The sequence below is a fragment of the Ostrinia furnacalis genome, unplaced genomic scaffold (genome assembly GCF_004193835.3).
Source record: "Ostrinia furnacalis isolate ACB-3 unplaced genomic scaffold, ASM419383v2 OfSCF0786, whole genome shotgun sequence".
In the NCBI taxonomy this organism is placed as follows: domain Eukaryota; kingdom Metazoa; phylum Arthropoda; class Insecta; order Lepidoptera; family Crambidae; genus Ostrinia; species Ostrinia furnacalis.
Genome location: NW_021131025.1, coordinates 168,858 through 183,684, shown reverse-complemented (window position 1 = coordinate 183,684; position 14,827 = coordinate 168,858). Strand labels below are relative to the sequence as shown.

Genomic DNA, 14,827 nt, shown 5'->3' with positions numbered 1-14,827 from the left:
AGAAATGCTATTACACGATATAATAAGCGTACAATTGTCATTAGTCAATGTCAAAAGCTTAAAACGCGGTTTAATGTTGTAAAATGCGTCCGGAGCTAAGTTCCACACTGTGTCAACTGTGCCACACGATTATGCATATAACTTCGCATTTCCTAACTGTCAAAATCGGCCACGAAAACCATATAATGCCACATGATTATCAGCATTATAAGTTTGCGTTTCCTAACTGTCCACGTCAGCCACGAAAGTCTTTTTTTTTCATCTTTATGGCTCTCGCGGATTGCGTTTAGCCACGATAAAACGCCATATCTGCCACACGATTATCAGCTTTATAACTTTGAGGTTCCTAAGGCCCAGAATAGACGGTGAAACGCAACTGCAAAGAAACTGCAACTGCTAGTTACTTTTGAGTTGCATCTAAGTTTCTGCCATAGCGTCCGTTGAGAGACCACACATGACGTGACCAGTTTGAAACTTTCAGTTTCATTTATAAGAATCATCAGAGAGTTGCAGTTTCGTTGCAGTTGCGTTTCACCGTCTGTTCTGGGCCTTACTGTCCACGTAAGCCATATCTGCACACGATTATCAGCATTAAAAGTTTGCGTTTCCTAACTGTCCACGTAAGCCATATCTGCACACGATTATCAACTTTATAACATTACGTTTCCTAAGGCCCAGAACAGACGGTGAAACGAAACTGCAACTGCTAGTTACTTTTGAGTTGCATCTAAGTTTCTGCCATAGCGTCCGTTGAGAGACCACACATGACGCGACCAGTTTGAAACTTTCAGTTTCATTCATCAGAATCATCAGAAAGTTGCAGTTTCGTTGCAGTTGCGTTTCACCGTCTGTTCTGGGCCTTACTGTCCACGTAAGCCATATCTGCACACGATTATCAGCATTATAACGTTACGTTTCCTAACTGTCCACGTAAGCCATATCTGCCACACGATTATCAGCTTTATAACATGTTTCCTAACTGTCCACGTCAGCCACATGTGCCATAGTCCCGTGCGCGTGCAGCCGGAAGCGTCGCGGGCGCTAAAGTCTGTTCGCCGAGAGTTGATAAAAAAAATAAATATCAGAGGTTCTAAACTCATTATAAATTGCGGCCCGCTAATTATTTTTGTCGATATCATGAAAAAGTTGGTAGATTATCATTATTATCTCTTTTAAATTTACGGGAATTATTCCGGTTACGGCAAACGTGGGGATACGGATCAAACACGTGGCGTCCATGTGTTGAATAAAAAGTATTTCATTATTATCAAGTGGCTTATACCTTATAGTGTATCCCAATGTTGGGCAAAGCCCTACCCACTGTCATACCATTCATTTCGGTCTTATGTAAAATAAATCTATTCCTTTTCACACATTGCGTTTCACACATTGCGATAATTAAGCGACAGTCGCTATTGCAAGAAATTTCATAATATTTATCAACTCTCGGCGAACAGACTTTAGTACGTGAATATGACCGAGCGGATGAGCCCGTCGCGAACGCTGTCGCTGCTCTGCCCGATGCCGAAGTTGAAGAACACCGACTCCGCCGCCACCTGGACGAATTGGACCTTGTTACCTGGGCGTTGAGTCTTAAATCAAGTGGTGGGACTTGAAACACGTTACAATGAACGTTGTGCTTTTATTTCGTGCGTTAAACTGGTGTTTTTTTTTTTAAGATGTTTAGTCTAAAGCCCGGTCTGTGAGCACGTAGAATTTTGTCCAATGACCCCAAGCTACCCATCCTTATCGCTCGCGCGTAATTATATTGCTGTCGCGACTGTGCGACGGGCGCCCGCAGTGAGTGTGCGAGCGCGACAGCAACATAATTACGCGCGAGCGATAAGGATGGGTAGCTTGGGGTCATTGGACAAAATTCTACGTGCTCGCAGACCAGACTATAGTGAAGATTATTTATTGTGTAAGTCAGTTTCATCATACCTGTTGTGCGCACACGCCCATTGGATACCAGCCGGCCTTGTTGAACACTATACCCACTTTGTACACCTGCGGAAAACATAATGTCGTCAATGTAATACAACTGTCTATTCCGATTTTAAGCCACTAGATAGAATCTATGCTTTATATTAACGAACTTATTATGTACGAATGTAAAATATCGGCAGTACACATTATAATAATGACATTTCATGTTCTGAAAAATGAATGTTCGAATTTGAGTCTGAAACTGGTTTTACGGCTATTTGATGGAACTTTAAGCTGTCACCACTAAAGTCCGGTCGCCGAGCAGATAGAATTTCGTCCAATGACCCCAAGCAACTCATCCATATCACTCGCACGGAGTCGTACTTAATTATATTGCTGTCGCGACTGCGACGGGCGGCTGCAGTGCGTGTGCGAGTGCGACAGCAATATACACGCGAGCGATAACGATGGGTAGCTTGGGGTCATTGGACGAAATTATCTACTCGGGGACCGGACTTTACCCACTTAGGCGATTATCACACTGCACCGCGCTCCGTCGCGGTACGCGGGACGACAGATTTAATCATTGTATGCAAGTACCTCAGTTTTTATAGAAAACACGCGCGGCACAACATACTGAAAACGCGTCTGCGCGCGGGATTTTTTATATGTAATCACGCGGACCGCGGCGGTGCGCGGTGCAGTGTGATAATCGTCTACCATCCGTAATACCAGAAGAGTATTTTATTATAACTCAACGAAGAAAGGAAGAAACAGTAAGTTCGGTGTTCAAACAGGCCCGTATAGCCGACCTTGTTCCGCTGGATGTAGACGGGCCGGTTGAACATGATGTCGAGCAGGTGGCGGTGCGGCACGCGCGCCGTGTAGTGCGTGTAGGTGAGCCGCGCGCCGTCCGCGTCGAGAAGATGCGCGTAGAGCAGCTCGCTATAACTGGCCGCTGCGCTAACCGCGACGCCGCTTTCTTCGCACGGCGCTTGCGTCGGCACCTGCACAAGTTTTACACCGCTTTCACTTAAAGCAGAGTAAATACAAATGAGTAGGTCATCTTCATAGAAACGCACCGAGCGCGGTTTGTATGTGAGCGCGCCAATATACGTATGCGGCGCGCACGCACACACTGACAAAATTCGGCGCTCACATACAAACCGCGCCCGTGCGTTTCTAAGAAGATGACCTACTCATTTGTATTTACTCTGCTTAAAGGTAGCCTTTCGAACTAAGCGTCACAGACGCAGCGTCCTTAGCTTTGGTCTTGTGCCATCAACGCCGCGTCACTAACTCGCTTCGAAAGGCTACCTTTCAGACCAAAGCTAAAGACGCTGCGTCTGTGATGCTTAGTTCGAAAGGCTACCTTTAGGGCGTCAGTGACGCGACAGTAGCGCGGCAGCAGCGGATGCAACGCCGCTATCGCACTGTAATATAGTATGAAATTATCAGCACCACGACTGTCAACGGTCGCGCTGCTAGTCGCCTAAAGGACGTAGCGCACTTATCTTATCCGGGTTGATACCCGGAAAGGGATCGTGACCGTCAGGCGGTCAGTATTCTTTGTATGAAACTCCATACTGCAACGCACATTTATCCGTACCGTAATGTAAACACCTCGCCTTGCGATTGACAGCGCGAAAGGCTGTTGTTGATCTCTTTCCGAGTTGATATATTATTATCTGCTATGAGCTTTAGACTGCCGCCCGGAGTAAGGTTTACCCAAGGTATCCATGCTTGAGATTGTGACATCCTATGTGGTTGCCATAGATCCTATTTTGCTATAAAAATTAAGGCTGGGCAGTTAGCCCCGATACTGCTAACTGCTAAGGTGATGCGACGTGGATCTTCACAAATTTTAAGTAGGCGGTTGGCGTGAATCTACACAATACCGGAGCAAATGGCGTACCTATTGGCGATATCTTCTATCGGAGAATAACACATCTAGCTAGGGCTTTGCCATACTGGCGGATTACAAGCGTTTTCAAAGCGGAGCAACAACGCAGCGAACACCCCGCGTGTCCGCGGCGAAAACGACGCAACTGCGTGGCGAACACTACGCGGCTTGTTGCAAGCGTTTTCTAAGCGGAGCGGTGACACGCTTGCAATCGGCCAGTGCAGTGTTGCAGCTCACTTAGGGTCGCTGAGCCATCGATGTAACTACATGTAGTCTGGTCAGCGAGCACGTAGAATTTTGTCCAATGACCCCAAGCTACCCATCCTTATCGCTCGCGCGTAATTATATTCGCGACTGTGCGACGGGCGCCCGCAGTGAGCGTGCGAGCGCGACAGCAATATAATCACGCGCGAGCGATAAGGATGGGTAGCTTGGGGTCATTGGACAAAATTGTACGTGCTCACGGACCGGGCTTTATACCTGCACGCCCAGCAGACAGATGTTCTTGTCCACCATGAAGGTGACGGAGCAGTCGAGCACGGAGGCGTTGTAGCACTCGGTGTGCTGGATAATGGCGCGCGTGCAGTACAGCTTGCTGAACTCCGCGCTGTGCCGCTCCACGTGCTCCAGCCGCTCCGCCATCACCGGCGGCACGCGCACGCCTGGAATGGATATTAGAACTAATAATCAAGAGGTTACGGTTCATATTGCTTCGATTATTTAACCGCCTCTGTGGTCTAGTGGTAAGACCACCTGCTTCAGACGCAGAGGTCACCGCCTCTGTGGTCTAGTGGTAAGACCAACTGCTTCAGACGCAGAGGTCCCGGGTTCGATTCCCAGTGGGGGCAGATTTTTCTGTTCAGTTTCGTTGGTGGTAGGGCTTGTTCTAAGTCCGCCTGGCTAGCTACCACCATCTCACCTAAGTCTGTCGCCATAACAACAATGTTAACAGCATTGTTGTGTTCCGGCAGTTAGAGGTAAGATAGCCAGTTCCTCCGTGGTTGAGGATTCCGGGTGAAGCTCGCTTCCACCCTCGGCCTGATCGTCACTTACCATCAGGTGAGATACAGGCCAAGAGCTTCCTCGTTGTGGATAAAAAAAAAGATTAAAAATCAAAATGTTGCTTCTGGTAAATTAGCACGGGTCATCCTCCTGCAGTGACTAAATGACCTGCGGGACTAAAGGTAGGTCGCCGAGCAGATAGAATTTCGTACAATGACCTCAAGCTACCAATCCTTATCGCTCACGCTTATATTGCTGTCGCGCTCGCACGCTCACTGCGGTCGCCCGTCGCAGTCGCACAGTTACGATAGCAACATAATTACGCGCGAGCGATAAGGATGGGTAGCTTGGGGTCATTGTACGAAATTCTATCTGCTCGGCGATCAGACTTTAGTACATAATGGTTTTTCGTACTTCGTTCTTCAGGTGGATTTTCATAGGGATGTTATGGATATGTAGTTTCGGTTATGGATACGGTTACGGATATAGGAATAATATTATAAGGGTTACGGATATCTGTGCTTTATAATTCCAATTGCAATAGTTGTTGAACACAGTTCATTCATGCGGTTTGGCCAATTTCCTGGATAGTGTACGTACATCCACCATTGGGCCTAGGTTCGGGGGCCCGTAGTATTTTGCCAGCCCTGCCACCCTATAGTTATGGTTTTAAACCTTTGTTTGTCACCTGTCATCCGCTTTGCAATGGCGGGAAGTCGAACCTTAATTTCGAACTCCTATGTTCTTCTGATTTATTTCGTTGCGGGTCCAATGACAGTTTAACTTTCCCCCGGGACGAACGACCTTCATTGGTTGGGTTTTTGTGGCGGTCAAGCTGTAGATCCTGGCTACATTGGAGTTGCAGTGGTGGGAACGAGAGGTAGTCCCGTATAGTTACGCCCCTGGGTAAGGTACTGACCGGCTTGCGGCGCGCAGGGCAGCGCGTGGTCTGGGCGGCGCGCGGCGTGCAGGCAGGCGTGCGGCGGCGCCGGCCGCGACAGCTCCATGCCGAAAACCTGCTCCACCGTCACCGGGCTCGGCGTGTCCACCGTGAACGTCGGCATCTGCACGCCACAACAATACGGTATTTATTTGACACTAGCTTTCCGCCCGCGGCTTCGCCCGCGTGGAATTTTGTCTGTCACAGAAAAACTTTATCGCGCGCGTCCGTGTTTCAAAAACCGGGATAAAAACTATCCTATGTTCTTTCCCGGGACTCAAACTATCTCTATGCCAAATTTCATCAAAATCGGTTGCGAGGTTTAAGCGGGAAAGCGTAACAGACAGACAGACAGACAGAGTTACTTTCGCATTTATAATATTAGTTGGGATTAGCTGACCCGGCGAACTTTGTTCCGCCTTAATGGCAATAAATAAGCAGACTTTTTTTATTTCGAACGGGATAAAAAGTATCCTATGTCCTTCTCCTGGCTCTAAACTACCTCCCTGACAATTTTCAGCTAAATCGGTTCAGCCGTTCTTGAGTTATAAGTGGAGTAACTAACACGACTTTCTTTTATATATATAGATTAGGCTTTGAAGAACCTGGATGCGGACAGCGCAAGATTAAAGCCTGGTCCGTGAGCACGTAGAATCCCGTCCGCGCGAGCGATAAGGATGGGTAGCTTGGGGTCATTGGACGGGATTCTACGTGCTCACGGACCAGGCTCTAGTTGTGAATAACCTTGGGGTCCTTTGTCTCATCATCATCATAATTTCAGCCATAGGACGTCCACTGCTGAACATAGGCCTCCCCCAATGCTTTCCATGTTGATCGATTGGTAGAGGCCTGCGTCCAGCGCTTCCCTGCTACCTTTACGATGTCGTCGGTCCACCTTGTAGGTGGACGTCCCACGCTGCCCCTTTGTCTAGCACAGTGGTTCCCAAACTTATTTAGTCTACTGCCCACTTTGAGAATAAATTATTTTTAACGCCCCCCATTTTTGTAATCAAGAGTCGAGCTCAGTCGATGTCTAAGAGTCCTCCTTTCTGGGTATCTTACCGCCCCCCTTTAAGCCTGCAGCGCCCACAAGGGAGCGTTATCGCCCACTTTGGGAAAGACTGGTCTAGCAAATGATAAATAAGCAAAACGTTATGTGACTGAATGAATGGTGCTTCTACACTCAAATAGAGCTTTTACTAAAGGTTCGAGTAATATTCGAATGTATGTGTTGTGTAAACACTGGTGGATGGTCCGCCACCGATTAGCTGTTTCATCGCCACGTGACAGGTAGAGAATCCAATGGGAACGTTAGCTGTGCTGCACATGACATGAGTGCCTACTCCAGAAGCCACCGACTCTGATACATGAACTTACACTAGTAGCAGGTCCGTCACTGATCAATAATATTGCTTTTTCGACACGCGGCAGATAGAGATCCAGTGGGCATGAGGACGTCAGCAGGGCTGGACAGGATGTTCATGAGCACGGCAAAGGCCTCACGTGACAAGTAGAGAATCCAGTAGGCATGGAGACATCAGCAGCGCTGGAAAGAACCATTCATAAGGACTGCAAAGGTCGCCGACTCGAATATACTTACACTAGTATACAGTCCACCACCAATCAGCTATACATATCTCCAAAGGCACCCACCTTGATATATGAGCTACAAGCACTTACACTGGTGGATGGTCCGCCACCGATCAGCTGTTTCTTCAGCACGCGACATGTAGACAATCCAGTGGGCATAGGGACATCTGCAGCGCTGGACAAGATGTTATGAACATGGCGCAAGCCTCGGACTCCGTGATCAATTCATTCATAAGTACCCAAAAGACCATCGAATTCATAAGGACTGCAAAGGTCGCCGGCTTCAATATACTTACGCTAGTAGAAGGTCCGCCACCGATCAGCTGTTTCCTCGGCACGCGACAAGTGGAGAAGCCAGTAGACATGGGGACATCCGCAGCGCTGGACAGTATATTCATGAGGACTGCAAAGGTTGCTGTTGATTTCGATACACGCTATTTACACTAGTAGACGGCCCTCCACCGTTCAGCTGTATATGGACGTCAGCTCAGCAGTGCTGGGCAATATGTCATGAGGAGTCCAGAGGCCACTAAGTCTGTTAACCAACTTACGCTAGAAGAAGGTCCGCCACCGATCAGCTGTTTCTTCTGCACGCGACAAGTGGAAAAGCCAGTAGGCATGGGGACATCCGCAGCGCTGGAATTTATTTGACACTAGCTTTCCGCCCGCGGCTTCGCCCGCGTGGAATTTTGTCTGTCACAGAAAAACTTAATCGCCCGCGTCCCTGTTTCAAAAACCGGGATAAAAACTATCCTATGTTCTTTCCCGGGACTCAAACTATCTCTATGCCAAATTTCATCAAAATCGGTTGCGAGGTTTAAGCGGGAAAGCGTAACAGACAGACAGACAGACAGACAGAGTTACTTTCGCATTTATAATATTAATAGTTGGGATTAGCTGACCCGGCGAACTTTGTTCCGCCTTAATGGCAATAAATAAGCAGACTTTTTTATTTCGAACGGGATAAAAAGTATCCTATGTCCTTCTCCTGGCTCTAAACTACCTCCCTGACAATTTTCAGCTAAATCGGTTCAGCCGTTCTTGAGTTATAAGTGGAGTAACTAACACGACTTTCTTTTATATATATAGATTAGGCTTTGAAGAACCTGGATGCGGACAGCGCAAGATTAAAGCCTGTTCCGTGAGCACGTAGAATCCCGTCCAATGACCCCAAGCTGCCCATCCTTGTCGCTCGCACGTAATTATGTTGCTGTCGCGCTCGCACACTCACTGCGGGCGCGCGTCGCACAGTCGCTGTTTCATCGCCACGTGACAGGTAGAGAATCCAATGGGAACATTATCTGTGCTGCACAACATGACATGAGTGCCTACTCCAGAAGCCACCGACTCTGATACATGAATTTACACTAGTAGTAGGTCCGCCACTGATCAATATTGCTTTCTCGGCATGCGGCAGATAGAGATCCAGTAGACATGGAGACATCAGCAGCGCTGGAGAGTATATTCATGAGGATTGCAAAGGTCGCCGACTCCAATATACTTACACCAGTAGAAGGTCCGCCATTGATCAGCTGCTTCCTCGGCACGCGACAAGTAGAGAAGCCAGTAGGCATGGGGACATCCGCACCGCTGGAGAGTATATTCATGAGCACGGCAAACGCATCCAACTCCAATGCATGAGCTACAATGACTTACACTGGTGGATGGTCCGCCACCGATCAGCTGCTTCCTCGGCACGCGACAGGTAGAGAAGCCGGCATGGGGAATCAGCAGCGCTGGAGAGTATCTGCATGAGGACTGCAAAGGCCTCAAACACCGCGATCAATTCATTCATAAGTACCCAAAATATCATCTACTCTTGATTCATGAGGTACTTACGCTAGTAGACGGTCCGCCACCGATTAGCTGCTTCCTCGGCACGCGACAAGTGGAGAAGCCAGTAGGCATAGGGACATCTGCAGCGCTGGACAGGATGTTATGAACACGGCGCAAGCCTCGGACTCCGTGATCAATTCATTCATAAGTACCCAAAAGACCATCGAATTCATAAGGACTGCAAAGGCCGCCGACTCCAATCACTTACGCTAGTAGAAGGTCCGCCACCGATCAGCTGCTTCCTCGGCACGCGACAAGTAGAGAAGCCAGTAGGCATGGGGACATCAGCAGCGCTGGAGAGTATATTCATGAGGACTGCGAAGGCCTCGGATTCCGTGAGCAGGGCGGAGCTAATTCATATTCATGAGTATTCCAAAGACCATCGACTTATACATGAGTCACTAACACTAGTAGACAGTCCACCACCAATCAGCTATACATATCTTCAAAGGCACCGACCTTGATACACGAGCTACATGTACTTACACTGGTGGATGGTCCGCCACCGATCAGCTGTTTCCTCGGCACGCGACAAGTAGAGAATCCAGTGGGCATAGGGACATATGCAGCGCTGGACAGGATGTTATGAACACGGCGCAAGCCTCGGACTCCGTGATCAATTCATTCATAAGTACCCAAAAGACCATCGAATTCATAAGGACTGCAAACGCCTCTGACTACAATATCCTACTTACGCTAGTGGAAGGTCCGCCACCGATCAGCTGCTTCCTCGGCACGCGGCAAGTAGAGAAGCCAGTAGGCATGGGGACATCAGCAGCGCTGGAGAGTATATTCATCAGGACTGCGAAGGCCTCGGACTCGGTGAGCAGGGCGGAGCGCGCGGGCCCGGCCGCGAATTGCGTGGCCGTCAGCGTCAGGAAGCGGATCTTCTCGATCGCGCTGCGGATGGTCAGCTTGTCTTTGTTTTCTGTGGACACAAATGGTTAAATCGCATGTGGGTTTTGATAGGACCTAATCAACAATGTGGATGATCTTGACTCATGAATAACAAGAGTCACTAAAAGGTGAAAATCTACGGTTTTCGACTTGTAAACATCTATTCCTAACATGCTGTACAACAAATAAATCACCACACATTTGATCAAATCAATACACACATACTATTCAATAGAAGCACTCTTTTTGGGAAAGGGCATAACAAACTTTTTGCGCATTTTTCCGTAGTGCTCAAGGTCGGCGCTGTAGGATATTGTTCGTAACATTTAGAAATCCCAAATTAATGTGTGATTTTGATAAACTTTCCAATAAAATAAATTGCACACTGAAAACTGAAACATATGATTTTGAACTTAGAAAGTGTTTATAAAATGTATGACTACCCATATTTTAAGACACAATACCTCCTTTATTCTTCTTATCTTCATTGGAAGGCCCTGGGTTGGTCTGCTCTGGCTCGGCTGCCTTGCACAGCTCCATTGCACTCTCTGGACTGTTCTCTGCACTGCTCTCGACACTGCTTTCTACGTTTAATTCCTGGAATTTTTTTAGATTGTTCTCATGTTATGGAAGCATTTTAACAGATCCTATAAAGTTCAAATCACTTTTTGTAAAATATATTTACAGTTGTCTGTCTCAATTACTAAGATACTTTTCAAACTGTGGATTAATCATTAGGAATATTGTTACAGAAATTACAGAAGTAAGTAGGTATTCTTACTTATTAGAATTAAACTAACTTTCTAACTAACCTTTTCATTAGATGTAGAAGGCTCAGGACTTTTACTCCTTTTCTGTGATGGTGGCCCGTTATCAGAAGGTGGGCTGACACTTCGCTCTGAGCACCGCTTGCCCTGAGCCTTAGCGTAGCGCACCGCTGCCTCAAACAGATCCAGTTCACTATCCACGTTCAAGTGGTCTAGTGAGAACACGGTGATTAATGTGTTTAGCTCAACCTCTTCAAAGCTGCTGTCGTTTAATACTTCTTTTGTGTTTGTGCTGATGATCTAAAACATATTTTTGTAGACAATACTATACATTGGGTTTTTATAATACAAGACACAATATGACAATAGAAATCAATTGTTATGTGGTCTTTTGTGACAGCTTGAGATTTGATGGGTTACATGAAAGTCAAATTGTGGTACCTGTATGCATTTATCCATCAGCACATTCTCCTCAAAGAGCCGAGCAAACTCATAGGCGCGGCAAGCATTCCTTGGGTAAAGGTCTGACCACAGATACCGAGTGCACTCCTTCACCAGATGTGGCAGCATGTACTTCTTGGCTCCGTAGCATAGTTCACATGCCTTGTCAAATGAACTGATGTTGATATTGTCTGTGTAAATGTACCTGGAAGTAGGAAGGTCCGCCACCGATCAGCTGTTTCCTCGGCACGCGGCAAGTAGAGAAGCCAGTAGACATGGGGACATCCGCAGCGCTGGACAGTATATTCATGAGGACTGCAAAGGTTGCTGTTGATTTCGATACACGCTATTTACACTAGTAGACGGCCCTCCACCGTTCAGCTGTATATGGACGTCAGCTCAGCAGTGCTGGGCAATATGTCATGAGGAGTCCAGAGGCCACTAAGTCTGTTAACCAACTTACGCTAGAAGAAGGTCCGCCACCGATCAGCTGTTTCTTCTGCACGCGACAAGTGGAAAAGCCAGTAGGCATGGGGACATCAGCAGCGCTGGAGAGGATATTCATGAGGACTACAAAGGTCGCTGATGACTCCGATACACGCTATTTACACTAGTCGACGACCGATCAGCTGTATCCTCGGTACACGACAGGTGGAGACTCCAGTGGGCATGAGGACGACAGCTCAGCAGTGCTGGGCAATATGTCATGAGGAGTCCAGAGGCCACTAAGTCTGTTAACCAACTTACACTAGTAGACGGTCCGCCACCGATCAGCTGTTTCCTCGGAACGCGACAAGTAGAGAAGCCAGTAGGCATGGGGACATCAGCAGCGCTGGACAGGATATTCATAAGGACTGCGAAAGCCTCGGACTCGGTGAGCAGGGCGGAGCGCGCGGGCCCGGCCGCGAATTGCGTGGCCGTCAGCGTCAGGAAACGGATCTTCTCGATCGCGCTGCGGATGGTCAGCTTGTCTTTGTTTTCTGTGGACACAAATGGTTAGATTGCATAATGTAAAGCCGGGTCCAGACATGATCATTTGACCGATCCTATCACCGTATCCGATCACCGTATAATGTATCTGCGTATTGTATCATGATACGTATATCATTACCCATCCACATATGCGATCATGATACGCGTCGACGATACGGATACGGTGATCGAATCGGGAAAATGATACATGTCTGGAACTGCCTTAAGGGTTTTTACAGGACCTAATCAACAATGTGGATGATCTTGACTCATGAATGACAAGAGTCACTAAAGAGTGATAATATCTATCTATGGTTTTCGACTTGTAAACCCCTATTCCTAACATGATGTACAAAAAGTAAATCACCAACATTTGATCAAATCAAATCAATACTCTTCGGTAAAGATCACCAACATTTGATCAAATCAAATCAATACTCTTCGGTAAAGGGCATAACAAACCCTTTGCGCAGTTTTTGTAGCACTCAAGGTCGGCGGCTCGGCGCTCTTAAATTAATTAATGTGTTATTTTAATAAACTCTAATACAATAAATTGCACACTGAAAACTGAAACATATGATTTTGAACTTAGAAAGTGTTTATAAAATGTATGACTACCCATATTTTAAGACACAATACCTCCTTTATTCTTCTTATCTTCATTGGAAGGCCCTGGGTTGGTCTGCTCTGGCTCGGCTGCCTTGCACAGCTCCATTGCACTTTCTGGACTGTTCTCTGCACTGCTCTCGACACTGCTTTCTACGTTTAATTCCTGGAATTTTTTTAGATTGTTCTCATGTTATGGAAGCATTTTAACAGATCCTATAAAGTTCAAATCACTTTTTGTAAAATATATATACAGTTGTCTGTCTCAATTACTAAGATACTTTTCAAACTGTGGATTAATCATTAGGAATATTGTTACAGAAATTACAGAAGTAAGTAGGTATTCTTACTTATTAGAATTAAACTAACTTTCTAACTAACCTTTTCATTAGATGTAGAAGGCTCAGGACTTTTACTCCTTTTCTGTGATGGTGGCCCGTTATCAGTAGGTGGGCTGACGCTTCGCTCTGAGCACCGCTTGCCCTGAGCCTTAGCGTAGCGCACCGCTGCCTCAAACAGATCCAGTTCACTATCCACGTTTAAGTGGTCCAAGGAGAACACGGTGATTAACGTGTTTAGCTCAACCTCTTCAAAGCTGCTGTCGTTTAATACTTCTTTTGTGTTTGTGCTGATGATCTAAAACATATTTTTGTAGACAATACTATACATTGGGTTTTTATAATACAAGACACAATATGACAATAGAAATCAATTGTTATGTGGTCTTTTGTGACAGCTTGAGATTTGATGGGTTACATGAAAGTCAAATTGTGGTACCTGTATGCATTTATCCATCAGCACATTCTCCTCAAAGAGCCGAGCAAACTCATAGGCGCGGCAAGCATTCCTTGGGTAAAGGTCTGACCACAGATACCGAGTGCACTCCTTCACCAGATGTGGCAGCATGTACTTCTTGGCTCCGTAGCATAGTTCACATGCCTTGTCAAATGAACTGATGTTTATATTGTCTGTGTAAATGTACCTGGAAGTAGGACACAATTTCGCTTTATTTTCCAAAGTTTTATAAATAAGAAAGTAAGATAAAATTGAGAAAAAGAAAATGCAATAAATATAAGAGAGAGAGTCACAAAGAGACAAACAACAGATAGCTTATGGACATAAAATGTGAAGGTCGGTTATTATGAGGTGCTAAATCTTTTTTACTCACTCTAATAGTGCTTTGAAGGCTTCAGGCTGAACATCTAAGATAGGAATGGGATCATTTCTCTCAGCCATGCCCCCGTAGAACATGGCTTCAAACACCGGCGAAGCCATCGCAAGTACCAGCTTGTGGCCGGGCACCTGCACCTGGTTGGGTTCAGTCCCCACCAGGAAAGTACAGTCTGACCACTGCCCAGACTGAAGCAAATGAGCGCCTCGCTGCTTCATCTCCGTACAGCCCAGCTGCCAGTCACTTGGCACCCCTGCCATTGTTACAATCGGTTAATGGTTAATCACACTACGTATTTCTGAAATAGGATGGCTGCAATGCAATGCAATTAATTAATTTTCACGAAAAACACAAACAAAACAATGCAAAACAACCACAGGATGACGTTACGTCATCTACATGAACTGACATTAGAGCCAAGTTTACGAAGGCCGTTTCACAGAAAACTTCGTAATTAAAAAATAATATAAAATGTTTCTTTTTATTTATGCACTAATTTTATCTCTTTAAATTAAACGTTTTTTTAACTGTTATAAAAGAAAAGTTTAAGGATTTAATATGTTCTTGTTTGATTTTTTACCTTGGTCAACTGAAAAGCGATCTTAATTAAAATATGAACGACCTTTACGAACGATCAATTAATGTCATATAAAGCGTTTCGTTAGTTTTTTTTAGATATTTTTTAAATACACCCAAGTTTAAGAAAAACTACATTTTAGTTACATTAGTAACATTTTTATTGTAAATTAGAGATTTGAATATTTTTGAAAACGTTG

The 14,827-nt window shown here is 46.0% G+C and overlaps 1 protein-coding gene across 2 annotated transcripts; it reads right to left on the bottom strand.

The window, feature by feature from the left end:
• Positions 1 to 468: 468 nt before the first annotated feature.
• Positions 469 to 14,442, bottom strand: LOC114350129 (uncharacterized). 2 transcript variants are annotated; one of them, XR_003655679.1, is made up of 12 exons: positions 14,049 to 14,442; positions 13,658 to 13,862; positions 13,262 to 13,516; positions 12,914 to 13,046; positions 12,050 to 12,282; positions 5,751 to 5,895; positions 4,310 to 4,491; positions 2,739 to 2,933; positions 1,942 to 2,007; positions 1,464 to 1,556; positions 971 to 1,044; positions 469 to 662 (listed from the first exon to the last, which is right to left on the bottom strand). XR_003655679.1 is itself a non-coding variant. In XM_028300783.1 (11 exons), exons 1-11 carry the CDS (start codon positions 14,309 to 14,311, stop codon positions 1,042 to 1,044), a joined length of 1,773 nt encoding a protein of 590 aa, XP_028156584.1. In that variant the 5' UTR covers positions 14,312 to 14,442; the 3' UTR covers positions 792 to 1,041. The 2 variants fall into 2 exon arrangements, 1 of the variants encoding a protein (XP_028156584.1); XM_028300783.1 differs by lacking the exon at positions 469 to 662 and having other exon boundaries at positions 792 to 1,044.
• Between the last annotated feature and the right edge of the window lie 385 nt (positions 14,443 to 14,827).